At 50.9% G+C, this 27,767-nt stretch overlaps 1 protein-coding gene across 1 annotated transcript; it reads right to left on the bottom strand.

Moving 5' to 3' along the window:
• Window positions 1-80: 80 nt before the first annotated feature.
• megf8 (multiple EGF-like-domains 8) lies at window positions 81-27,767 on the bottom strand. Its single transcript, XM_066719329.1, has 44 exons — window positions 27,332-27,767; window positions 24,919-25,188; window positions 24,267-24,430; window positions 23,766-24,017; window positions 23,394-23,574; window positions 22,930-23,018; window positions 22,595-22,808; window positions 22,295-22,475; window positions 22,040-22,185; window positions 21,804-21,920; window positions 21,454-21,614; window positions 21,248-21,349; window positions 21,018-21,165; window positions 20,645-20,808; window positions 20,300-20,497; window positions 20,004-20,207; window positions 19,449-19,721; window positions 19,050-19,168; window positions 18,709-18,840; window positions 18,329-18,442; window positions 17,708-17,788; window positions 17,211-17,462; window positions 16,756-16,940; window positions 16,416-16,626; window positions 15,745-15,976; window positions 15,245-15,377; window positions 14,825-15,042; window positions 14,470-14,580; window positions 14,250-14,368; window positions 13,936-14,143; window positions 13,510-13,681; window positions 12,069-12,232; window positions 11,665-11,809; window positions 11,221-11,452; window positions 10,897-11,026; window positions 7,142-7,352; window positions 6,575-6,789; window positions 5,487-5,682; window positions 5,044-5,212; window positions 4,686-4,878; window positions 3,444-3,614; window positions 2,986-3,116; window positions 2,557-2,680; window positions 81-2,355 (listed from the first exon to the last, which is right to left on the bottom strand). The coding sequence occupies exons 2-44, from the start codon at window positions 25,121-25,123 to the stop codon at window positions 691-693; spliced, it is 8,832 nt and encodes a 2,943-aa protein (XP_066575426.1). The 5' UTR covers window positions 25,124-25,188; window positions 27,332-27,767; the 3' UTR covers window positions 81-690.

The raw sequence follows: 27,767 nt of genomic DNA, 5'->3' as shown, positions 1-27,767 counted from the left end.
AATAGAAAAAAAATCCAACTAGCAGCAGTACAATTCAGGAGGCTCGAATCATAGGCAAAGAAAATCGAGTCACCCAATCAGAATCCTGCATCAAGTTCAACTTAGGGAGGCAAAGTAACAATAATAACAATAATATTAAAGACTTTACAAATAAAGCAAAATATTGATTTTGGCATACACATAACAGATGACCTTTGTCCAATCAGAATCCTTCATTTTCCAGGAAGGAATCCATGCAATCCAATTAGAATCCTTCATTTTCCAGGAAGAAATCCACAAAGTTAAATCCGAATCCTTCATTTTCCAGGAAGGAGCCTTCCTCCTTTGGAGTGCCCCCCCCTTGTCAATCAGATGGGAGTGAGAGGAGAGGTTGAGGGGGTGGGGTTTCACAGAATTTGATTTTTTGAGAGTTGAGATAAATTATTAATATTTACTGTATTTATGTGTTGTTCCCATCGCCATGAGTTCCTGAGTGCTGGGCCTTTTTGAAAGTAGAGTTAATCAATTATATTATACGTTTGTAAGCTGTGGGTTTGGACTTCCGAATAATTAACAATCCTTGGTCTGACTGACTGGACCCAAGACAAAAGCACTGTAATTACACAGCAACTGTCTCCACCACTACTCACTTCTCTCTCTCTCTCTCTCTCTCTCTCTCTCTCTCTCTCTCTCTCCCAACCTCCTCCCCTCTCACATGGACATGGTGGTGAGGTGCTGGTGGCCCAGCAGGCCCTTGCGGTGCTGCGAGGAGGAGCCGCTGCCACTCCCGCTCCCCCCACCCCCGCAGTACTCCTGTAGGTTGTGGCGCAGGGTGACCAGCGCCGAGCCCAGGCAGGCCCGGTTGGGGGCCAGGATGCCGCCAGGCAGCTGGAGCAGCACAGTGGCCACACCAGCCATGCCGTCATCAGTGGGCTCCAGGGTGATGGGCCCCACCTTGAAGCAGCAGTAGGAGAAGCCCATGAGCTGCGACAGGAAGGGGTCCGAGCGGCAGAACTGATGGTAGTGGGGGCCCTGGGAGAGGGGCGGGGCAGTGGCTGTGGAGGCGGGGGGGTGGTGGTGGTGGTGGTGGTGGTAGGGGGGGTGGTGGTGGTGGTGCGAGTGGGCATGGGCGTACTGGTGCAGGTAGTGCAGGGGCAGGGGCTGGCTGCCCAGACCTCCGCCACCCCCTGAGGGTGGCTGACTGTCCAGCTTCCCATAAGACGAGCCCCCCCCCAGCCTCCCCCGGGACCCCCCTCCGCCACCCCCGACCACCACCCCACGCCCCAGCCCACCCAGCCCTCCCTTGCCCCCGCCCGTCCGCGTGCTACCGGTGCTCCCGAGGGGGGGCAGGGCGGCGGAGGGGGGGAGGTAGACCAGCTGGGGCTCCTCGGGCTCCAGGTAGACGGTGAGCTTGGCAAAGGGCCGCGAAGCCATCTTGGTCATCTCCTGCAGGTGGCGCCGCTGCTCCCGCCGGAAGTCCAGGAACTGCTTGACCTTCCAGAGCAGCACACAGACGGACAAGAACAGGAAGAAGCAGGAGAAGAAGACCGAGAAGAAGACGAAGAGGTCGATGTGGGCCTGGTCCTGGCGCAGGAACAACAGCCCCTGCGACTCGCCCGGGGCTGCCCGGCCTCCCCCTGCCCCTTCAGCATCCCTGCCCACTCCCCTCAGGACAATATAGAAGCGGCTGGACTTGAGCGAGTGCACCTCGTGGGGGAAGGTGATGACTACGCGGTCCCGCACGCCCCGCACAATCAGCACCGTCTGCGGCCGCCACACTGTGATGTAGGTGATCAGGCCCTGCACTCGCTCCTCCCTTATCTCTCGTCCTCTCTCCCCTCCCCCACCCCCACCCCCTCCTGTGACAATCCCCCCGATCCCCACTCCCCCTCCGCCCCCGGCTCCTCCACTTCCTGCCACCGACTGGGAGGCCCTGTTGTTGTGGTGGGATCCGCCCGCAGACAGCTGAGAGAGGGACAGGGGGAGGTGGAAGCTGGACGACGTGTTGCCGTACCCTCCTCCTTTCATCGGGGAGGGGATCTCCCTCTCCTTCTCCCTCTCCTCCTCGATGAGCACCGTGTGGATGCCCGTGGCACGGTCCACGTCCACGATGAAGGTGTCCGGCGAGTTGGACATGTACAGTTCCACCTCACCGAAGGTCACGTCCACTGTGACCCGGATGTCCACATTGGTGAACTTGGGCTGGGCAGCGAAGAAGACGGTGCGGCCAGCGGGCAGGTTGCGGATGTTGGGCTCGTGGAAGCAGTTGCTCTGGGAGGTGGGGTCGAAGCAATATTCACTGTCCACGTTGAACTGCCGGTAGCACTGGCGCCCATTCACCGGCGTGCCGTTGAAGGAGTCCTTGCACTTGGCACACTGGAGAGGGAGAGAGGGAGGGGTTGACCAACACACTGAGATATTGATGAGACACTGTCTGACTGACGACCTGAGTGACTGAGTGATAAACAGACACACACACTAACAGACACTCAATCACACACTCAAAAACTCTCACTCACTGACACACACTCAAACACTCATGCAAACTCATTCACACACAGTCTCACAAGTTGTTACCTGCTGTCTGTAGCACTCCTTCCTGTCAGAGGGGATGCAGTTGGCCGCCTCAGTGTTGTTCTGGCAGGGGCAGCCTGTGCCGTCCAGGTCATTGCAGGTGTCTGCATGACCGTTACACTGACACCTGCAGGAGAGAGGGAGCCATTACAGCACAGCCTAATTCAGCACCATAATGATATTGATGATGAAAATAATATCAACAACGCAAATGGCAGTACACCAAGTGAGAGAAGGAGGAGGGAAGAGAGAGAGAGAAGAGGGAAGAGAGAGAGAGAAGAGGGGAGTGTGGGAAAGAGAGGGAGGAGGGGTGAGAGAGAGACGGAAGAGGGAAGGGAGGGGAGAGAGAGGGAAGTAGGGAGAGGGGAGAGAGACAGAGGAGGGGTGAGAGAGATGGAAGAGGGGAGAGGAGGAGAATGGAGATCTGCTCACTTCTGGCAGCGTCCGTTCAGCAGGAAGTAGCCGCTCAGACAGGTGTCACACTTGTCACCCGTGCTGCTGTTCTGGCAGCGCACACACATCGCGCTGTCCTCCGTTGGGCCCTGTGGCACCCACTGCCCAATCTGAGACACATAGGGGAGCAGTCAGTCAGTGAAATACAGGTTAAAGGCCTGGATATATATTTACTGTATGTATGTGTTGTTCCCATTGACCTGTTCCTGAGCGCTGGGCCTGTGTCAATGCTCTGGCAATAGACCTGCCAATAAAGCTTTTTGAATTTGAATGGAATTCAGTCAGGCAGTGTGTCCGTATGTGAGTGTGTCAGTGTGTGCGCATCAGTGTGTCAGTATGTCAGTGTTAGTGCGTCAGTGTCTGAGTGTGTCAGTGTGCGTGCCCAAATGTGTGTGTGTGTGTGTGTGTGTGTGTGTGTGTGTGTGTGTCAGTGTGACCTTGTCTGGCTCCAGTGGGAAGCTGTGGGGGTCTCTCAGGGCTTTCTCATGTTCCTCCCTTGTTAGACAGATGGCGCTGTTTCCCCGGCAGAATTCCCTGCAGGGCCGGCACGCCCCCCCGCCCAATGCTGAGCCAACAAACAGAGGCTTACACTTCTCACAGTGCTGCCCCTGAGAGACAGAGAGAGAGAGAAACATGGAACTATTTAAACTCAACAAAATAGCAAGAACTGGCAAAAGAAAATGCAAGAATGTGGAAAAATTATTTTGAAAAACTATAGATATTCAATAAGAAGATCTAACAAATTGAAAGTAGAGAAAAACTGAAATTGATCAATTAAAGATAACAAAACACAACTGATGCTCAAATCACCCTATAAGAATAACTAGGAAGGTCCAGACACTTAAACCTAGAATACCGTGCAGTCCTGATAACATCAGTGCTGAGACGCTCAAACACAGCAGCCCACAATTGCAAGGGGCAGTGCTTAAATTGTTCAACATGGTACTCAGTACCGGTTACATCCCTGACCAATCCCTTGGCCAATATCTCCAATTTAAAACAGTGGAGACAAATACGACCACAATAACTACTGGGGCATCTGTGTGGGCAGTAACCTGGGGAAGGTGTTTTGCAGTATTGTCAACACCCGGATTCTGACCTTCCTTAGCAAGCACAGTGTCCTGAGTCAGATTGGCTTCCTCCCAAATCACTGCACAACCAATCATATTTACACCCTACACACCCTCATAGATAAACACGTCCACTAGAAAAGTAAAGGAAAAATCTTTGCCTGTTTCATTGACTTAAAAAAAATCTATTCATTCCATTTGGCATGAGGGACAATGTTATAAAAACGGAGTAGTGGTGTAGGGGGTAAAGTTTCTGATGTAATGAAATCAGTATACACAGAGAACATGTGCAGTAAAAAAATAAATAGTAAAAACAAATTTCTTCCATACATGTGATTGTAGACACTATTATGATTCTGCTCTGGGTGTGAATATATTTATATTTGAATTATTTGATTATTTAATGATTAAGATTATTTTCCATTCAATTGATATTTTTTACATAGTGTATAACTGCTTTGGCAACACTGCAAATTTGTAAGTCATGCCAATAAAGCACCTTAAATTTAACTGAAATTGAGAGAGATAAAGGATTACTACAGATACAATGACCTTCTGACTGACACACTGACTGATTAACACACTGTGATCCCTGGCCCTGTGCGTTACCATGGTATTGTTGTGGCACTGCAGACAGACATCCTGGCGCCCGATGCCAGCGCAGTCACTATGCCGGTTGCAGCGGCACTCTGCTGAGCAGTTGGCGCCGACGTAGCCGAAGTGGCAGCGGCACACGCCGGGCTCCACACAGCTGCCGTTCACACAGCCCTGAGTGCAGACCGGCTGGCACTGCCCCGTCACACTGAGAGAGGGGGGGGGGGGGGGGGGTTAATACACTGGAACAGGACTGAAATGGGGGGTTAACATACTGTAACTGCACTGAGGGGGGGTTAATACACTGCTGTCCTTATTAGTCTTGTCTGTCTTCCTAGTTGCCTTTTCATCTTAGTATTTGTCTGATTTTTACTTGTGCAGCAGGTATCCCTGGCGGCAGGTGCAGGCGTATCCGAAGGGCGTGTCCTGGCAGTCCTGTGTGGCGTTGCAGTTGTGGTGCCCATTGGCACACTCGTCCTCGGGGGGGCAGCGCAGGAAAGACCACGTCCCGTTCCACTGAGGACAGCCCCCCCCACTCACACCTGACACAAGGAAAGGGGTAGCCATTAATACAGACACACAGACTGACTGACACTGCCACTACAGTACATTAACACTGACAGAGAGAGAGAGAAAGGAGAGAAGGAAAGAGAGAAAGACAAACACAGCAAAAGAGACAGACACACACAGACTCAGAGAGGGAGAGAGAGAGCAGAAGGGGGTAATTCTTAACAGACACTAACACAAACCATTACACACAGACAACCCCCTCGTCCCCCATCCCCCAGCTCCCCGTCCCACCCCAGCCTGACTCACCATCCAGACCCCCCTGCAGACACTGCCCTGCCCCGTTCTGGCCCCTGCTGGCACACCACCCACACTGCGGCTGGGCAATGCACTGGGAGCACTGGGAGAACTGGGAGCACTGGGGGGAGCAGGGCTCGGAGCCGGATAGCAGCCGGCCGCATTGCCCCACCTCACAGCGCAGCGGCAGGAAGGAAGGGCTGAGACACTGAGAGAGAGGGTTTAGGACACAGACATGCACTCTGACTGTCCGACTTAAGAAAACCAACAATAGGCTCTATGCACGGCCACTTCCACATTTTATCTCTGCCAGTTGAACAACTTCCTGTGTAGTGTTGGAAGCGAGTTCTGTCAAAATAAGTTCAGGTGAAAATCACTTTCAACACCTGTTGCCTACAAGAGCTCCCCAGGATAACGGTGAATGATGTCCACTGTATTGGGTCAGAAAGCTATTTGAGAGAGGGCTGACCATTTATATTTTAACCTTTAGCTGCAGAGATGAATACAGATGTAAGGGAAATGAAAAGGTGAACAGGGGTGACTCCAAACTATGTAAAAGTGTGTGGTGGGATTTAATATAGTGAGATTCAGTGTTAATGGGCATCCTCCACCACCTCCATTACATGTTGTTTTTCCTTTGATCATTATTCATTAGAAGATTAAAAAGCACTTCTATACTTCTTCACTAGATGTGTGAGTTCTGGTGGTTATTTCTAACATATTGCATTTCCTAAGGTTATGAAGCAAAAGCCTGTAAAACATTTAATATAGCAACAAAGTTAACCCTTTTTTCTCTTCCTGAATCTAACAATGTGTTTGTCTTAAACCTAACAGAGCCCGAAACAGGTAGTTCAGAGACTGGCTGAAATTTAAGTGGAAATACATAAGCTATAGGCCATGCATATAGTCTTGCACATCTCATTACAACAATTGTGTGTAAGAACCAGTTTTTCAAATGATATATTAATGTTATTGCAATCCGTATTGTTTACCATGATGTAATAAATAAATTTGACTGAATTCGGGTCCATTCCCTTTCATTCAAATTCGAATTTTGTATCCTGAAACTCACACTCACACATACACACACACTCACTCACCTCCTGCAGTGCCAGGCTCCAAACGCAGTGCTGCCAGCCCCCGTCGGCACCACGGGAGTCCAAGCAGGCATGGCAGGAGTGCAGGGCGTGGCAGGGAGGGGGACAGGGTAAGGGGGGGCTGGACTCCACGTGCATGGGGGACACATTGAGCAGCGAGTGGCTGAAGCAGGTCCAGTCATACGTGGGGTTGACACTCAGGATCCGCCGCGTCTCTCCTGAGGAACACAGTGGGGACAGGCAGGGGACACACAGGAGAAAGACAGTGGGACATGCAGGGGGAAGACAGGGGAACACACAAGAGACAGGTATTTGGACAGGACAAGGAACAGACATGGGACACAAACAAATAATTACTTTCACTTAACACTGTACTGTAGCATGCAACATTGTCCAGTCCAGTGCTCTAGTAATAGGGTAGTGAACACTAAACTGTCCAGTCCAGTCCACTCCCTTCCCCTCCCCCGACTCAAGTCCAGTGCCATACTACTATAGTACTGTCCTCTAGAAAACTATCCCATCCACTCTAGTCCCTGTTGCCCTCCCCTGTCCTCCGTCCACCCCACTGACCTGTGCGCTTGAACTGGCGTGTCCACATGCACTTGCCCGAGGCGGTGCACTTGGGGCAGTCGGACGCCTCGCAGGCCGTCTCGGAGCAGTTGCTGGACACGAAGATCTCACGCTGGTTGATGCGGCAGTCGTGCTCCGAGCTGCAGCTGACCGCGCTGCTGATGCACGCCCCCTCGGGGCAGTTAGTGCACCACTTGCACTGAAGGGTCGGCTGGGGAGAGAGGGGGGTGTGGATGACTTCAGGGTTCAGTCAGTCAGTCAGTCAGACAGACAGTCAGTCAGTCAGTGTGATAGTAGGTCAGTCAGTGTGTCAATCAGTATATCAGCTGCATCCCAAATGGCACACTTGCTCCCTAGACCCTTTGACAAGTGTACTCGTGTAATCGCTGACGTCTCAGAATGTGTACTTGAGTGGGCGAGGGCAGTGAATGGCACAAGAGCTTGATTAGGCTCCCTTCACTCTTTCCCTAAGGTATTAGGACACCCCTTAAGATGGCGACCATAGTACAGGTTTCACCTGGCCTGAGAAAGAACACTTTATCGACAAAGTGTGGCTTTTGAATGTGAAAGTCAGTCAGTCAGTTAGTGTGTCAGTTATACCCAATTTCCACTAGGCACGTTTAGCTGCACCTCAGCGTGGCCATGCCGTGGGGTTTCCACTAGGGCTCAGCTGCACCTCCGCCTGTGCCCGAACTAGTTTCAGGAGGCACAGTTTCGTATATCGTATCGGCTGAGTCCCAGACTGGTCTGGGGCACGTACTGTGACGTCCCTGACGCAACGCCACTGTATTTGGAAATTGTAACTACAGTAATGGCGGTCACTCTCGATGCGATAGATGCGGTAGAAACTTTTGCAAAGAAGGAATATGTGTGTTTAACTTGGGAAAATTATTCATCTGGAGCAGTTATTAATGTACGGTGGAAAACTGCCACACAGGATTAATGAATTGCTTGGCACAGAAAGACATTTAAGAGTGTTTGAAAAGATCGCGAAAATCCTGCCGGAGAAAGGACTGCATCGGACTGCAATACAATGTGCCCTGATGAAATACATTGCTTTTTTTGTTATAAATACACGCAAACATTAAATATTCGTCCTGGATTTAATTTAAATGTCCCGATGTCTTGTAAATTCTCTCAAAATTATGTAAATGGCACGGTTTTTAGCTTCCCCCTGTTTACACTATCTTAAAACTATTAAAATGTTTAAAACAGAAGCTAATTTTTATGTGATCAATCGCATGAAGAATCGTATATTTTTATTATATTTGTAATCCCTCGTTATCGCAATAACTATATGTTAATGGTAATCCAAATATAGACGCTTTACCGACTGCAGAAATATAAACCTTAGCGATTAATACAACTGATTCATTCATTACAGTGTCAAAGGTATTTTTTAAAGGAATCCCATTCACAATAAAAGCCGATGCCACACTCGATGTTATTGATGTGACTGCACATTGATAAAGCTGCAGGTATACAGAGAAAACACGCTAACACTGAATTTGTGGAAAAACTGTTTGAGTAATTTATGGATGCCAGCGTGTTGTAGCCGAATTTATATACACATGTATGAGTTTTGCTTAAGAAACTGGCTGTGACTGTCATGCTGTATATTTCATGATATAGATGTAGTGGCTACAGGACAGATTTAAACCCAGCGCACTGTATTTAATAATGCAACGTAGTTCATGCTCCCACAGATAAATAATAAGGGAGAATATCTAGGATACCTCAATTAAGCTATATTGTCAATGTTAATCGGATCGTGATACAGGGAGAAGTAACACGGTTACAGTGAGGGAAAAAAGTATTTGATCCCCTGCTGATTTTGTACGTTTGCCCACTGACAAAGAAATGATCAGTCTATAATTTTAATGGTAGGTGTATTTTAACAGTGAGAGACAGAATAACAACAAAAAAATCCAGAACAACGCATTTCAAAAAAGTTATAAATTGATTTGCTTGTTAATGACGGAAATAAGTATTTGACCCCTTTGAATTAGTACTTGGTGGCAAAACCCTTGTTGGCAATCACAGAGGTCAGACATTTCTTGTAGTTGGCCACCAGGTTTGCACACATCTCAGGAGGGATTTTGTCCCACTCCTCTTTGCAGATCCTCTCCAAGTCATTAAGGTTTCGAGGCTGACGTTTGGCAACTCGAACCTTCAGCTCCCTCCACAGATTTTCAATGGGATAGAGGTCTGGAGACTGGACAGGCCACTCCAGGACCTTAATGTGCTTCTTCTTGAGCCACTCCTTTGTTGCCTTGGCTGTGTGTTTTGGGTCATTGTCATGCTGGAACCCATCCACGACCCATTTTCAATGCCCTGGCTGAGGGAAGGAGGTTCTCACCCAAGATTTGACGGTACATGGCCCCGTCCATCGTCCCTTTGATGCGGTGCAATTGTCCTGTCCCCTTAGCAGAAAAACACACCCAAAGCATAATGTTTCCACCTCCATGTTTGATGGTGGGGATGGTGTTCTTGGGGTCATAGGCAGCATTCCTCCTCCTCCAAACACGGCGAGCTGAGTTGATGCCAAAGAGCTCGATTTTGGTCTCATCTGACCACAACACTTTCACCCAGTTCTCCTCTGAATCATTCAGATGTTCATTGGCAAACTTCAGATGGGCCTGTACATGTGCTTTCTTGAGCAGGGGGACCTTGCGGGCGCTGCAGGATTTCAGTCCTTCACGGCGTAGTGTGTTACCAATTGTTTTCTTGGTGACTATGGTCCCAGCTGCCTTGAGATCATTAACAAGATCCTCCTGTGTAGTTCTGGGCTGATTCCTCACCGTTCTCATGATCATTGAAACTCCACGAGGTGAGATCTTGCATGGAGCCCCAGACCGAGGGAGACTGACAGTTATTTTGTGTTTCTTCCATTTGCGAATAATCGCACCAACTGTTGTCACCTTCTCACCAAGCTGCTTGGCGATGGTCTTGTAGCCCATTCCAGCCTTGTGTAGGTCTACAATCTTGTCCCTGACATCCTTGGACAGCTCTTTGGTCTTGGCCATGGTGGAGAGTTTGGAATCTGATTGATTGATTGCTTCTGTGGACAGGTGTCTTTTATACAGGTAACGAGCTGAGATTAGGAGCACTCCCTTTAAGAGAGTGCTCCTAATCTCAGCTCGTTACCTGTATAAAAGACACCTGGGAGCCATAAATCTTGCTGATTGATAGGGGATCAAATACTTATTTGACTCATTAACATGCAAATCAATTTATAACTTTTTTGAAATGCGTTTTTCTGGATTTATTTGTTGTCTCTCACTGTTAAAATACACCTACCATTAAAATTATAGGGGATCAGCAGGGGATCAGCAGGGGATCAAATAATTTTTTCCCTCACTGTATTTACGATGCGCTGGTAAACAAAATAAACTAGATGAAAATTAAGTGATGTAATGATATATGTTTTATATATTGTTTCAATGTGTCCTGGTTTGTACTTTTGAATATCTGTTAGATATCATAAAAACATTTCAGCCCGAAGTTTATTGAATTTTAATGTTAGCGGTATTTCAACCTCCAGTGTAAAACACTAAATCCCAGAGTGCCGAGTGTCCCAGATCCGTTTTGACCTTCTGTGTCTCACAGTCACTTCCTAGGGCAGCTGCACCTCACGACAATGAGTGGAAACTCTGCCGGGTATAGTTTAGGTGTACAGTTACGGCACGGCCACGCTGAGGTGCAACTGAACGTGGCCAGTGGAAACGGGATATTTGTCAGTGAGTCAGTGTTACCTGCTGGGGGGAGAGTGGGGGGGCACGGGGGTGCCTGGCCAGGCACTCGCTGCAGCTCTTCAAGCGGCGACAGTCCTCTGGGAGACGCGGAGACGGGAAACACTGAGAGTGACCGGGAGGACAGCCCAGCCTGAGAGAGAGAGAAAGATAAATAGAATTGTATTAAAGTACTCTACAGCACAGTGCATTACAGTCCAGTGTATCATTGTATACTATAGTACAGTACAGTGTATTACAGTATTTTACCACAGTCCGGTCTGGCCCAATACAGTCCCAGTATACTACTGTCCAGCCCAGTCCAGATGCACAGTTCTGGGGACGTACCTGTCGGCCGTATCAGCAGAGAGGCAGCTCCCCCGGCACCAGACACAGCTCCCACTAGTGGCGTTGCAGGTGGGGGGGTCACGCAGTAGGGCGCAGGGGTCAGAGGGCAGCGTCAGGGTCAGCATGCGGCCCAACGCCACACCGTTAAACCCCCCCGTCAGGTACAGCCGCCCCCCCGAGCTCGCCATTGCCATGGAAACCGAAGCGTTGACAGGGTCCCCCACTGCAGGGCCTATGGGGCGTGGGGTTATTATATGGACACAGACAAACTGGACACTACTGTGCATAGACTTAGTGTGCTGAGAGCGAGACACACACACACACACACACAGAGACACACAGACAGAGAGAGAAACACAAACACAGAGACACAGAGAGTCTCGAAGATACAAATAGAAAGAGACAGAGACTCATAGAGAGACTCAGAGACACACACACAGGTACCCTGGTCTGAGGGCAGTATCCAGGTGTTGCAATTGAGCTGGTACAGGGCCACAGTGCTGCTGTACTCCTCCTCCGCAGTGCGTCCACCCACCACCACCATTGTGTCCTGCAGCACCGCCGCCACGTGGAAGAAACGAGAGAGTGGCTGGAGAAAGCGGGAGGGGGAGGGAGAGATAGGGGCGAGAGAGGGGTGAGAAAGGGAGTGAGGGGAGAGGAGGGTGTGAGAAAAATCTGTGTTAACTTAAAAACAACACAAAAAAAGCATCTGATACAATCTATCAGATAGATTGAAAGACAGGAAGGGAGAGAGAGACAGAGGGAGAGACACAAAGATGGGTAGAGACAGGTTGACAGACAGAGAAAGACTGAGAGACAGAAAGACAAGACAGTTAGGCAGGCAGTACCTTGTTGCCCTGTGCGGGGGCCAGCAGGCTCCAGGTCAGGTTGGGGTAGTACAGGCTGTACAGCTCGGCGGATGGCTGCACTGACTCCACATGGAAGCGATAGCCCCCAAACACAAACATTGTGTCCGCAGCCTCATAGTACACTGCAGAGTGACCATACAGCCCTGAGAGACAGAGAGAGAGAGAGAGAGATTATTACAGACACACTGCAGAGTGACCATATAGCCCTGACAGAGAGAAACTAAAAAATCCACATCATACTGGGAGAGGAGGAGTGGACTGAAACCTTAGCTGCTAAATACCTGACTGCATGCTACAACTTGAGGGGCTTAAATGTATATATTAATCTACTTTTATTTATATAAATTTATATTTATATAAATTGACCTGTTTATTATTGTTCTTTGTTGGGCATAAATATATATATGAAAATATAGACTACATTACATTATTTGTCATTTAGCAGACGCTCTTATCCAGGGCGACTTACATTCGACTACATGTCCAAAAGTATGTGGACACCCTTTCTAATTAGTGGATTCGGCTATTTGAGTCACACCCATTGCTGACAGGTATGTAAGATCAAGCACACAGCCATGTAGTGAAAACTACAGTGAAAACGCATTCTGGAGTGATGAATCACGCTTCACCATCTGGCAGTCTGACGGATTAATCTGGGTTTGGCGGATGCTAGGAGAACACCACCCACCCGAATGCATATTGCCAACTATAAAGTTTGGTGGAGGAGGAATAATGGTCTGGGGCTGTTTTCCATGGGTCAGGCTAGGCCATGGAAAAGTTTTTGAAAATGCAACTGGCTTTTGCATTAACATTTCAATATTGTTTGTGAATGTGTGTACTAGTATATGAAAATGCAAATGAGATTATTGCATTTTCATTTTGTCCCAAATAATGAGTGCATAAATGGAACATGATTATGCAATTGTGGGATTGCATAATGATGTTCCATTTTGCATTTACATTTGAATTAAGTCCTGTATATGCTTCCTATCTATCATTGGGACTTTTATGTATTTTTATGCATCTTTGATATTATTTATTTATTGATATTTATTAATTGTTATCTCACCTGGCATTGCGTATTTATTTTGTGTTGTGTTTTTCTATGACCATTTTTGACAAATTCCTAGTTTATATACCATGGCAATAAAGTGATTATAATCTAATCTAGTGTATGTGTGTCTTTATGTGTGAAACTGCTTGACATAAAGCACTTTGAATTTGAATTTGAGAGCAAGAGATTAAAACAGACACACTGCAGTGTGTAGAGTTATACAGTGTAGTGTATGTAGTACAGTTTGAAACAGAGTAGTTATACAGTATAGTATGTGCAATACAGTGTGTTATACAGTACATAGTGTGCAGTACACTGCGTGCAGTACAGAGTTCAATGCGGAGTGGCTGCAGCTACGGCCGATACCTGTAGGGGGCGTCCCGGAGTGAGCCGCCACACTCCAGTTGCCCGTCTCCAGGCTGAACTCCAGCAGACGGTGGTTGAAGCCGTTGTCGGGGGAATATCCACCAATCAGGAGCAGCGAGGAGCCCCGGCGCAATGTCAGGGTGTGGCCTGCCACTGGGGGCAGCAGAGAGCTCTGAGAGAGAAACAGGTAGGGGAAGGGAGCAAACAGGGGGAGAGGCAATGAGTAAATGGTAATGACAAAACATAAATCACCGTTCTCTCCCTCTCTCAATTCAAATGCAAAAAGCTTTACTGGCAGGACTAGGTGACATCAGTGTTGCCAGAACACTGACAGACAGGCCCAGAGCTCAGGATTGTAGTATACACAGTGTATGGACCTCTATCTCTATCCCTCCCTCTCCCATCCCCTCGCTCTCTGTCTCTCACCTTGTGCTCTCTCCAGACCAGGCTGCTCAGATTGAGGCTCCACATGTCTGCGGCCACGACTCCCCGCCGAGTGAGCCCACCCACCACAAACATGGCGTTCTGATTGGGTACGTAGCAGGAGGCGTGGTAGTAACGAGGACTGGGGGCAGAGCTCTCCTCCAGGGTGCTGGTCAGCATCTGAGTCCAGCGCCGGTCAGACACTGAGAATCTGAGAGAGAGGAAGAGAGAGAGTTAGTGTGTCTGTCAGTCAGTCAGTTGTCAGTGTGTCAGTCAGTTTGTCAGCCAGTCAATGCATCAGTCAGTCCTCCATGCACCTGTAGATGTTTCCCAGAATGCCCTCTGTGAGGGAGAGGCCCCCATACATCCAGAGTGTCCCATCTGGCCCCTCCACCATTGAGTGTGCCAGTCGCTGCAGGAACCTGTGAGCCTGATTCTGAGAGAGAGAGGGGGGAAGGGGGAGGGAGGGAGAGAGAGTGAGACACTGACACAGACACAGACAGACAGGCACAAAGACAATGAGACTGTCAGCGTTACCAAGGTGAGCTGTGTGTCCAGCAGCGTTTCCCAGACGACGGAGGAGGAGTCCACGGGGGAGGAGCAGTCGGAGCCGCCAAAGCCGGGAGTGCAGACACACATGCCCAGAGACTGCAATCAATAACCAATAATCAATACACATACATATGCCCAGAGACTGCGATCGATAACCAATAATCAATACACATACAAATGCCCAGAGACTGCGATCGATAACCAATAATCAATACACATACACATGACCAGAGACAGCGATCAATAACCAATTATCAGTCTCTTACTCACTCCTCCCAACTCCCTCTCTCCCCTCAATTCCCTCCAGTTCCCTCTCTCCCTCCCCCTCCCTCTCTCTCACCATGTTGCACATTCCTCTTCCTTCTGTGGCTCCACAGTCTCGGGGACAGACAGTCCGGCCACAGTGTGCCCCCCAACGGCCCCCCCGGGCAATTCCACTTATCTCCTCCTCCCCCTCCACCTCTCTGCAGGCCCCACCTCCTACAGAGAATGTGGAGTTGAAGCCCTGGGGGGGGGCACCTGCTGACACGTTTGCTTCGAAATACACTGACAGCACACCTGAGAGAGAGAGAGGGAGAGAGAGAGGGAGAGGGAGAGATAAGGTACACTGAGATACACTGGCAGCTGTTAAAATGTGGGGGATGCAGTATTGACTCTGAGGCAGAGAGACAGACAGACATACAAGGACACAGACACAGAGAGACACAATGAAACACAATGACAGACACAAGACGCACACACAAGAAGAGTCTTGGGTCACCTGACATGGCCTCCACTGTGATTGGCTGCTTGCGGTTGGTCCCACAGAAAGCACCAATCAGGTTGTGGTCAGAGAGCACAACGCCATTGCTAAGGAAGCGGGGCAGGCCGTCGAACACGTACACGTAGGAGCTCTGAGAGAGAACACACAACATGTTACATGCTATTCCGCTCATCACAATTACAGCATACTCAACAGATACAGTGAACTGAACTGTTCTAAACTATACTGCACTGTAGTGTAGTGTAATGTCTTGTATTGCAATATACTGCACTGTAGTGTTGTGTAGTGTGTTGTCTTTCTGGAGGGGGTTGTATAACCTGTTGCTGTAGGAACAAAATCTCTCTAAAGATGGAGGATCGTGGCTGACTTTGAACTAGTGCCTCAAACTGCAACGTTTGCAACAGGGAAAGTCAGGAAAATACACTTAATTCACAGGAAGCAGACGTGATGTGTCTGGGTCTCTAACTACACCTAAAACGAATTGCAGTGTAACTGACCGTGCAGAGAGTGTGAGAGTCTGGGAGCAGTGTCAGGGCAATGGGAGGGCAGTGGGGCCCGGGGAGGCAGGGGGACAGCTCCTCGGACACAGACAGCACCCACAGGCAGTGGGTCAGGCCCCGCGGCTCCGGGGATAAGCCCTGGCAGCCCAGCGCGGAGGAGGATGGCGAGGAGGCTGCGTCCAGGACTAGAGAGCGGCCCTGACACTGCCGGAAACATGTCCCGTTATTACTGGGAGAGAGGGGGGGAGAGGGAGCAGGAGAGAGAGGTTAATACAGACACTCTGATTGGACACAACAGTACATTTACACTGCACCAGAGAGAGAGAGAGAGAAAGAGCGAGCGAGAAACACACACACAAAGTATTCATGCAGTGCTGTGTCCCTGCTGCAGTGTATTGTCTTCCTGCTGTTGCTATTCTGCTTGTTGTATGTTTTGCTGTTGCTGTTGTGCTTGTTGTGTTCCTGCCATTGTGTGCTGTTGCTGTTGTGTGTTGAGCCCTTACTGTTGTGTACTGTTGCGGTTGTGTGTTGAGTCCTTACTGTTGTGAACTGTTGCTGTTGTGCCTGTTGTGTGTTGTGCCCTCACTGTTGTGCAGTTTTCCTGTGGGCTGCGGTGGCAATTGTCATGCCCTGCTGGTGCTGTGGTGCGTTGTGCGGTGGTGTCTCACCGGGGGTCCCCATAGTAGCCGGGGCTGCAGCGCTCGCAGTGCTGCCCCTCGGTGTGCTGGGCGCAGTGGCAGTGCCCGGTCTGGGGGTCGCAGTACCCCCTGGTCAGGTCCCCGTGTCCGTTACACTGGCAGGGCACGCAGCCCCCCCTCGACACCGCACTGCCGAAACTGCCCGACAGGCAGCGCTCACACTGCGCACCCTCTGTCCAGTCTGACTCAGAGAGAGAGAGAAAGAGAGGGGGTTAATATAGAAACTGACTGACTGACTAACTATCAGACAGACAGACAGACTGACTGACTGACTGACTGACAAGACTGTCTGGCTATCTGTCTGTCTCACCCTGGCACTGGTCACAGACCCCAGGGCCTGACAGGCAGGTGCTGTGGAAGTTACACAGGCAGTCCACGTCACACTCCACACCACTGAGGGCCAATGTTGCGCCATCGGAGCTCCAGCCCAGGTCACACTGGCACTCAAAATCGGGGGGGCCGCTACAGCGTCCATGACGACACTCATTATAGCAACTGTGTGATAGAGAAAGAAACTATGACACCATGACGTACTGTACACTGTATATAGAACAACTCTATACAGAAGGTCTGTAAATGTTAAATGTATTATTCCTGTATTTACTGTTCACATCGCCCTGTTCCTGGTGTGTCAATGCTCTGGCAACAATGGTGTCACTTCGTCCTGCCAATAAAGCTTTATGAGATTAACTAAATTGAACTGAAGTGAATTGAGATCTGTCCAGGAATTCTTCTTGCTCTCCCTCTGTCCCTCCCTGTACTCACGTCCTGTTGCAGTGCAGCAGCCCATCCCCAGTGTAGCCCCTCTCACAGTGGCACTCATAGGCGCTGGGCGTGTTGACGCAGGCAGCGTCAGGGTGGCAGTGGTGCAGGCCCAGGCGACACTCCTCCACGTCCGGGCAGCCCGGGTACCACCACAGAGCTAGGCCTGGCTCCCTCTCCTGCTCTCCCTCCCGCTCTCTCTCCAGCGCATCCTCTGGTTCTCTTGGGGGGGCCTTGCTGGGGGCCTGCTCAGAGCTGCATGAGAGACACAGAGACACACTGAGAGAGGAAGACAGGGAGGGTAAGGTATAGAGGAACAGGGGGAATTAGACGCAAGATGAGAGATATAGAGAGAGACAGAGAGGGAGACACACAGAGACGAGGAGACAGACACAGAGACACAATGAGAGCGAGAGTCATACAGAGAGAGATGAAGACATACAGAGAGAGAGACAAAGACACACAGAGAGACACAGAGACGCACTGTCACACTCACTCACCCCACTCTGATCTCAGACACGGCCACAGTGCAGTTGTGGTAGGAGGGATCCCTCAGCCCCTGCCAGTCGCCCCGCAGACACCTGGGGAACCAATCACGGGTGAAATGGGACTCCTGTCCATAAGACAATCCGTGGCAGTGGTACCTAAGGCACCATTACCGGACAAACAACCCACATGACCGTGCATCTGAAAACAGAAGCTCCCCCCAGCAGGGACTGTGAGGAGGTGTCCCCTTGGCACCTCCGTCCTCTATCACATAGTTGTTAAACTGTGCTTATGCCTGCAGATCAGCACAGCACAGCCTGGTTTCATTGGTTTCATGACGCACTGGGAAATTAATATACTGAGCAGGAGACTTCCTGCTTTATGCGGGGGATTAATTTAGCCCTCACTGTCCTGTTCTGGGCTGTCTATGCTGGTGAAGAGGAACACACAATGTAAGACATATTTGGGGGGGGGAGGTGTTTTAAACCACAAGACTCATACAAACAAACCCAACCATCACTGCAATGGATATGTGATTTCCAAAGGACTTTTCAATCAGATTATTCAAATTTATATAGAGTGTAACTGCGACCCAATATTCAAAGCTCTAGGTATTGGAGAGGAGCATTGATCACCTGCCGATGGTGGGGTTGTCCATGTCTGCGCACCAGCCGCACTGGAAGGCCTGCAGGCAGTCTGAGCAGGAGGAGAGCCTGGAGCACTGTCTGCACTGGGGGAGCGAATGCACACTGAGAGAGAGAAAGAGAGAGAGAGGCAGTGAGAGAGAGAGAGAGAGAGGGGGAGGGAGCGAGAGAAGAGATTTGGATCACAAAAGAACTTCAGACAGACCCTGCACTACCACCACCTCCCTCCTCTGCAGGTTCACTCCTCCCCACCCAGCCCTGCATCCAACCCACACCCCCCTTTTGGTGTCTCCAGGTGTGTCCAGAAGTGCTCCTCACCTGTCCTCCCCGCCCTCAACCCCTCCCCCCACCAGATGTGCCCCTCCTCTCACCTGTCGTACCAGTCCCTGCACTCCCCGTACGGGTACTTGGTCAGGTAGGAGGCGAAGTAGAAGCAGGCCTGGGCTGACTCACACCAGGCACACTGACTGGAGTTGGACAGGCACTCGGCACATGAGCGCCTCCTGCAGGAGAAACAGGAAAGTACACACTGACTAATACAGTCACTACTGACTAACTGACAAGACACACTGACAGACTGACACAATGACAGACTGACTGGACACTGCAGTACATTAACATTGACTCCTACATGCTTGTAAATCAACAGAGAGCAAATGAAAACTTGAGAAAGAAAAAGGGGGGTTTGGGTTATGGATGTACAGGATCTTACTGGTTGCAGACTTTGGGACACCCCCCTGGGTCACGAATGGACCCTTCCAATCTCCCCCGCCGGCTACATTGGTAATCGCCCTTCTTGCTGGAGCTGATCTGCCACTCACAGTAAGGGTCCTGGATAGGGACAAACAGAAAAAAATGTACTAACTCTCTCTAAACCTCTTTGCTCCCATCCCTCCCTCTCTCTCCTTCAGTCCCCTTCTTCCAAACCTCTCCCTCCCTCTCCATTACTCTCTTCACTCCCGCTCCCTCTCTCTCTCCCTTCGCTCCCTATAACCCTCTGTAATTTCCTTCCTCTCCCCCTCCCCATCTCCTATCCCTACCTCCCTCTCTCTCCAAAACTCTCTCCTTCCCTCCCTGACCCTGTCCCCATCCTCCTCCCCCTCTCGCTCACCTGGCTGCAGGCCGTGCAGTCTCTGTAGTCCTCACACAGGATGCAGTGAGAGGGAGTCAACGCCAGGTGGCGCTCTCCCCGCCCTCCTCCTCCCACTGCCGTGTCCCCCTCCTCCCCGTCCCCGCAAGTGGCCGAGGGGTCGCTGCGCGCCAGGCAGATGTTGCTGTGGTAACACCAGCCACAGGATTGGTCAGAGAGGCACGCCAGGCAGGAGGGGTGGTTGGAGCAAGAGGAGTCCGAGCGAAAGGGTTCGAGAAAGAGGAAGGAGATCTCCTGCAATACAAAGAGAAAGAGAGAGAAGGTGGGGGGATGGAGGGAGAGAGACAGAAAGAGATGTTACAATGTGAAATGTATAATTGCTGTATTTATTGTTCCCATATTCCTATTCCTGAGCACTGGGCCTGTCTGTCAATGATGTCAATTAGCCAATCAGTGTTTTTAATTTCATTGATTTGATTTCAGAGAGCGTTTACACACTGACAATCTAGGACTGGACACAGACACAGACACCCTCACACACTCACTTACTCAAAACACACACATGCACACACTCACACTGCCCCCGGGCACAGCTGTCCTGTTCCAGGTCAGTGCCATCTCGCTGGTCTGCCCGCCACCCGTGTTGTTCAGGTAGCCCTCGGCCTGCAGCAGGTACCGGCTGCCCCGGGTCAGGTTCTGGAACAGCTGTGCTCCTCCGGGCCGACCCAGCGCCCGGCTCTCCTTCTCCTGCTGTGCCGCCCACTGCCCCACCACCTCCAGCTGAGAGAGAAGGGGCGAGAGAGAGTTTCAGTGTGTCAGTCAGTCAGTCAGTCTCTCCCTCCCTCTGCAGACTCTCCCCCGCTCTCTCTCACTGGCTGCAGTGTGTTGGGCCAGCGGGCCATCCAGGCGGTGAAGTGGATCCTCTGCAGCCGGGCCCAGACGGACACACCCTCGGGGGGGGGAGGGGATGGGGGGCCCCACAGCGGGTGCAGGAAGCCCCGGAACTGCAGTGTGACATCCGTCTCTGTGGACGGGCTCAGTGTGATGGACGTACTGCGCACGATGGACACCTGGAGAGAGAGACGAGGGGGGATAGAGGGAGCAAGAGAGAAGGGTCCACAGCTGTGTTAAAATTGTGTTGTGCTGTACTGTGCTGTACTGTTCTGTGGTGTACAGTGTTGTGCTGGGCTGTGTTTTGGTTGGCACGGCGTTGGCACCTTGTCGGGCTGGGAGTCGTTACGGGGGTGCTGGAAGGTCAGCAGGTGCAGGCCGGGGACGAAGCTGTGCGAGCGGCAGGACGCCAGGGAGGTCAGGAAGCGGCAGCGCTCCCCCCACCAGCCGAACGCCCCCGAGATCTGATCCACACGACATGCACTGCGCTCTGAGAGAGGGGGAGGGCGGGGGGAGAGAGGAAAGGAGGTGAGAGGAGGACAGAGGGAGAGAGTGTGGGGGAAAAGAGGGGAGAGAGAGTGACTGTCAGAGAGAAGGAGAGGAGGGAGGGAGGTAATACTGCAATTTTCCTGCCCGATTCTCCCCTTTCCATCTCTCCTCCCCCCACCCCTTTTTCTCCTTCTCCTCTCTCCCTGTTACCTGACACAGGTATGCACGTCTCGTTCTGCACACACCAGCCAAAGTCCCCGGGGGCGCGAGGCAGGGAGCCAGCCGTCCCGCTGAACACCAGGCAGGACTGGCAGTCTGACAAGAAGCGCGACAGCCCCAGACAGCCTGTACTGCCACACTGTGGAGGAAGGGGAAACTGCAGTCACACACTGAGAAACACGCTGACATTGTGCATGGAGGGGAGAGCTGCGGTCACTCACTGGGTCGCTGGGCTGGTACTCCCGACAGCGCCCCTCACACCAGCTGCACTCTGGGTTCCGCAAGCAGGAGCTCTCGTCAGGGTGCACCGCACACACCGCGTCCTGCACAACAACAACCATACAATTACACTGTGACAAAAAACAACACACACGCTGACACGCAGAAACACACACACTCACACACTGACACATAAATACACACTCACGCTGTCTCCCGGGTCGCTTCGGACAAACAGTGGAACTTTGTAGGCCATCAGGTCACCACGGGCAACACCACTGTAGCCCCCAGCGACCAGCAAAACACGCCCCTCCATCACTGTGGCAACATGGGAGTACCGCCCCCGAGCCATGCGAACACCCTCATTCCCTGAGAGAGAGAGAAACAGAGCAAATTAGTCAATCAGTGTCATTCAGTCAGTGTATCAGTCAGTCAGTGTGTCAGTGTGTCAGTCACTAAGTGTGTCAGCCAGTCAGTAAGTGTGTCAGTCAGTCAGTCAGTCAGTTAGTCATTGTCCTGGTCAGGGTTACGTGGTCATTGTCCTGGTCAGTGTCTCACGCTGGGTGGGTGTCCGGCTCTCCTGCACAGAGACCCACTGGTGGCAGCCCAGGTGGTAGAAGAAGATCTCCTCATCATAGCATTTCTCTTCCTGGTAGTGGATATGGACATTCCCCCCTGAGACACAGAGAGAGGGAGAGAGAAGATTCACTTTTAACTTTATTTCTCTTCTCACTATTCTCTGCCCTTCCTCCTCCTTCCATCCCTCCCTGACCCCATCCTCCTCTCTCTCTCACCATACACCACCATGTAGTTGCCGATGACAGTGGCGGAGTGGAAGGCTCTCTCTCTGGGCCCGCTGGCAGGGAACCGGGACCGGAAACTGGACCAGAACTGGCGGTCCACATGGAACACGTCCGTGGAGTTCACACGCACACTGAACCTGAGAGAGAGGGAGAAGGAGGGAGTTGACACAATAGAGACTCACCGACACACGCAGAGATACACAGACACACTCAGTAACACACTGACTGACACACACACAACCACACCTGGCAGTGGTGGGTCTGTGGCCCCCATACACCAGCAGGGTGCGTGAGGGGGGGTGGAATACCATGGAGTGCCCGGCCACAGCGGGGGCCCGCCCTCCTGCTGGAAGCACTGCCTCCCACAGCGCCCCCCTTAGGCTGAACCGGTAGAGCGCTGAGGAGAACATGTCCTCATCTGTGCGGCCTGAGAGAGAGAGAGAGTGATTACAGCCTGGAGGTGGAGACGGGATGACACAGGCAGACCTGGACCCCTAGAGACAGACACCTGTGCGGACAGTGTCCATCTCACCCTCCCTCTCTCACCTCCAAACACATAGAGATAGTCATCCACCAGAGCAGCCGCGTGATTTGCCAGTTTAGGTGCCCCGGGCGAGTCCCATTGGCCGAGCTGCTGCCAATCATCACTCAGGGGGCGGTACAGCCATACATCGTTGGCCAATGAGCCATCAGCCAGTTCGCCTCCAAAAATCACCATGTTTCCTTCCCACTCCACAGCTGTGTGGGAGTGCCTGGCAGCCTGAGAGAGAGAGAAGAGAAGAGTTTAATATATTGCGGTGCAGTATAGTGTTCAGTGTATTGTTGTGTAATGCATTGTTGAGTAGTGTAGTGTTGTGTAGAGTTGTGTAGCTGTGTCTCACCGGGCTGTAAGTGTGCGGTCTCTTCTCCCAATGGTTTGTTGTGAAGTTGAATCTGACCAGATCCCCCAGTGGGCGGTTCAGATCAAACCCTGCACAACCACACACAACACATCACACACAGACAAATACAACACCACACGATACAAAACAAGACAACATACACAACACAATAAACATACACACACACAATACACAACAAAAACAAAACAAAAAACACATTGAAAAACTGATTTTCTTAATCCTTCTCTCTCCTCTGCCCCATTCCCTGCCCTGCCATCTCCCATTCCCTCCACCTCTGTCCCTCACTTTTTACTCCCTTCATTCCTCACTCTTCCCTCCCCCATCTCTGATGTCTCCCATCTCCCTCTCCTTCTACGTTTCTCCTTCTTTCATTCCCTCCCTCCTCCTCCTCCCCCCTCTATTTCCCCCGCCTCTCTCTCCCTCCCTCCCTTTCCCTGTCTCACCTCCGAACAGATAGAGGGCACCAGTAGAGGAGAGGTAGATGCCTGCGGCTGCGGTACGGGGTCGAAATTCAGGGTCACTCCGGATGACCTCGAACCAGCGCCCCGGCCCCTCGTTGTCACGGAGACCCAGCTGACAGCTCCGCCCCATGAAGCCGTCGCTGCACTGACAGCTCTCTCCGTCCTAGCAACCGCGAGACACACAGATGCACTGAACAAAATTGAACTCTCTGTCTGTCCGTTGCATCTCCCTGTCTGTATGTCTGTCTGTCTGTCTGTGTATCTCTCTCCTCTGTGTGTTTGTCTCTCTCTCTCTCTCTATCTCTCTCTCTCTCTTTCCCACTCTCCTCCCCCCAAACCCCATCTCTCTCTGACCTGGCTGCACACGCCGTGCTGGCTGCAGCGGTCCGTGCAGAGGGGCCGGCTGCAATCAGCCCCCCCCCACCCCAGCGGGCAGTGGCACAGTCCGGAGGCAGAGTCACAGCGGCCCCTGACCACACTCCCTGGCCCGGCCACGCCCCCTGGCCCGGCCCCGCCACCGCATGCGCCCGGACAGACGGAGAAGTGAAAGGAGGCATTGAAACCCAGGAGGTTGTAGTTGGCATCACTGAAGAGGTGGAGCAACATCTGAGAGAGAGAGAGATAGGGAGGGGAGTATTGGAAGGAGGGAGAGAGAGTCAGTGTTCACAGTTTTATAACAATGTTGTGTAGGTTTTGCGTGTGTGGGACTTAATGTGTGTGTGAGTGAGTGTGTGAGTGAGTGTGTTTGTGTGAGTGTGTTTGAATGAGTGAGTGTATGTGTTCGTGTGAGTGCATTAGTTTGTGTGAGTGAGTGTGTGTGTTTGTGTGAGTGTTGTACAGTCGTACAGCTGTCACCTTGCCGGAAGTGGCCTCGATGGGCTCGGGCAGGGTGGTGCCGCTCAGGCTGGCCAGCAGGGGGCTGCGGTATGAGTCGCCGTCGTACACAAACAGGTAGTCATAGGTGCACTCTGTCTCCATGAAGGTGAAGGACAGCACGATACGGTAACTACTGCTGGGGGCTGAGAGGGAGAAGGGGGAGAAGGAGAGAGAGAAGGAGGGAGATAGATACTCAGAGCCACAGACATCCACCATCCCTCACCCTCACCCACTCCCACTCCTCCCCACTCTCCTACACTCAATCTCACCCACTTTCTTCCATACATTCTCACTCTCCCCAACTTGTTCCCAAAACCAAAAAGAACTTCAACTAATAGAATAGAGAGGATCCTACACTGGGCAGCTGTGTGCAGTAGTGGTCAGGGTGCTGGAGGGTCGTGGGTTCAATCCCAGGTGGGGGACACTGCTATTGTACCCTTGAGCAAGTGACTGTACCATTTTGCTCTAAATCCCCGTAACGAAATAGCAGTGGTCTCTACACACCAGTGTGGCCGGTAGGATTGTGAAACTTACCCCACCCAGGACTGGTATTCACTTTATGTCCTTATACACTCTCTTACGGACCCCCCACCCACCCACACACACACACCCCACTCCCCCCCGGCCTCACCCTCGATGAGCCACTCGCAGTTCCCATTCACAGAGTAGTTTCCGGGGCCGTCAGTGACATAGCCAGGGGGGCCCCTGAGAACCTGTCTGTGCCCTTTACACTCCCCCGCCTGGCCTGGGGGGGGCACATTGGCACACAGCAGCAGCAGCAAGAGCGGGACCCCGGGGGAATGCGAGGGCAAGTGGGGAGGGTGGGTGAGCGGCATTTCTCCAGGGAGAGGGGAGATTGTCTGTCTCTCCTGCTGACACTCACTCACAGTGTACTGAGAACCTGAGAGAGGGAGAGGGAGTGAAAGGGGAGTGGGGAAGAGAAAGGAGACATTACAGCACATTGACTGGACACTACAGTACATTAACACTGACTGACTGGACACTACAGCACAGTAACACTGACTGACTGACTGGACACTACAGTACAGTAACACTGACTGGACACCACAGTACATTAACACTGACTGACTGACTGGACACTACAGTAACACTGACTGGACACTACAGCACAGTAACACTTACTGAATGACTGACTGGACAATACAGGACAGTAACACTGATTGGACACTACAGTACATTAACACTGACTGACTGACTGGACACTACAGTACAGTAACACTGACTGACTGACTGACTGACTGACTGGACACTACAGTACAGTAACACTGACTGACTTGGACACTACAGGACAGTAACACTGACTGGACACTACAGTACAGTAACACTGACTGACTGACTGACTGGACACTACAGTACAGTAACACTGACTGACTTGGACACTACAGGGCAGTAACACTGACTGGACACTACAGTACAGTAACACTGACTGACTGACTGGACACTACAGTCCAGTAACACTGACTGACTGGATACTGCAGTACATTAACACTGACTGACTGACTGGACACTACAGTACAGTAACACTGACTGACTGACTGGACACTACAGGACAGTAACACTGACTGACTGACTGGACACTGCAGTACAGTAACACTGACTGATTGACTGGACACTACAGGACAGTAACACTGACTGACTGGACACTGCAGTACAATAACACTGACTGACTGGACACTACAGGACAGTAACACTGACTGACTGACTGGACACTACAGGACAGTAACACTGACTGACTGACTGGACACTGCAGTACAGTAACACTGACTGACTGGACACTACAGGACAGTAACACTGACTGACTGACTGGACACTACAGGACAGTAACACTGACTGACTGACTGGACACTGCAGTACAGTAACACTGACTGACTGACTGGACACTGCAGTACAGTAACACTGACTGACTGACTGGACACTGCAGTACAGTAACACTGACTGACTGACTGGACACTACAGTACAGTAACACTGACTGACTGGACACTACAGGACAGTAACACTGACTGACTGACTGGACACTACAGGACAGTAACACTGACTGACTGACTGGACACTACAGTACAGTAACACTGACTGACTGGACACTACAGGACAGTAACACTGACTGACTGACTGACTGGACACTACAGTACAGTAACACTGACTGACTGGACACTACAGGACAGTAACACTGACTGACTGACTGGACACTACAGGACAGTAACACTGACTGACTGACTGGACACTGCAGTACAGTAACACTGACTGACTGACTGGACACTGCAGTACAGTAACACTGACTGACTGACTGGACACTGCAGTACAGTAACACTGACTGACTGACTGGACACTACAGTACAGTAACACTGACTGACTGGACACTACAGGACAGTAACACTGACTGACTGACTGGACACTACAGGACAGTAACACTGACTGACTGACTGGACACTACAGTACAGTAACACTGACTGACTGGACACTACAGGACAGTAACACTGACTGACTGACTGACTGGACACTACAGTACAGTAACACTGACTGACTGGACACTGCAGTACAGTAACACTGACTGACTGACTGGACACTACAGTACAGTAACACTGACTGACTGGACACTACAGTACAGTAACACTGACTGACTGGACACTACAGGACAGTAACACTGACTGACTGACTGGACACTACAGTACAGTAACACTGACTGACAGTGAGAGACTCGAAGATGCATGCTTGAGAAACATTGATGCAATAAAGTTAACTTGCTAAATATCATGATACATGTGTTATTATAATTAATATTTTTTTAATAAATAAGAATATACATTGGATTATAGTAATTAATAAAAATCATAGATCGTTAATATCGTTTTTTTCTACTGGTAATAACTGTAGTACTGATACGACTACCAGTTATATTAGTTATTGCCCATACTGATGCTCTTGATAACAGATCTACTGCTCCCATTACGACTTATTGATAATACTAATACTACTACTGCGTCTAATAATAATCATAACAATAATAATAATCACCACCACTCACCGATTGTCTATTCGTCATATTCACAACATTGTACGATCCCAGATAATCAAATGTCTCCCAAACACAGACTGAATGGACTGGCCGAGTCTGGTTGTGCTATCCACGATCCACCTCTTTCCGATTTGGGGCTACTGCGAGCCCGAGGATCTGCCGCGGCCTACGCGTCTTCTTCCATTGCAAAACCATAAAAATGGGACGTACGGGACAGCAATGACCGGGGGGAGGTTTCCAAGAAAATGCAGGAAAACGGCAAATCGGATAGACCAAAAAAATTACTGTAAATAATAATGATAATAACACGTATAACGGGTGGTTATCCTGCCCCCGGCGTGTGGAAGCGTTAGGTAAACGACACGATATGGTTGTGTAGTTGTTGTGTTTGTTGTTGTTTGGGGTGCTGGGCCGGTTGCTAACAAAGCGACCCCTCTCTGATCCA

The sequence above is a fragment of the Amia ocellicauda genome, chromosome 12 (genome assembly GCF_036373705.1).
Source record: "Amia ocellicauda isolate fAmiCal2 chromosome 12, fAmiCal2.hap1, whole genome shotgun sequence".
Lineage (NCBI taxonomy): Eukaryota > Metazoa > Chordata > Actinopteri > Amiiformes > Amiidae > Amia > Amia ocellicauda.
Note: the sequence above shows the minus strand (reverse complement) of the source record. Positions and strands in the feature narration are given on the sequence as shown.

Bases quoted from the DNA above. Each gene is read 5' to 3' on its own strand.
- megf8 (XM_066719329.1), bottom strand. From the start codon at position 25,123: ATGCCGCTCACCCACCCTCCCCACTTGCCCTCGCATTCCCCCGGGGTC. The intron at 22,809-22,929 runs GTGAGACACAGC...TCTCTCTCTCAG, and splicing joins GACCGCACACTTACAGCCCG to GCTGCCAGGCACTCCCACAC. The intron at 4,879-5,043 runs GTAAAAATCAGA...CCCCTCTCTCAG, and splicing joins CAGGGATACCTGCTGCACAA to TGTGACGGGGCAGTGCCAGC.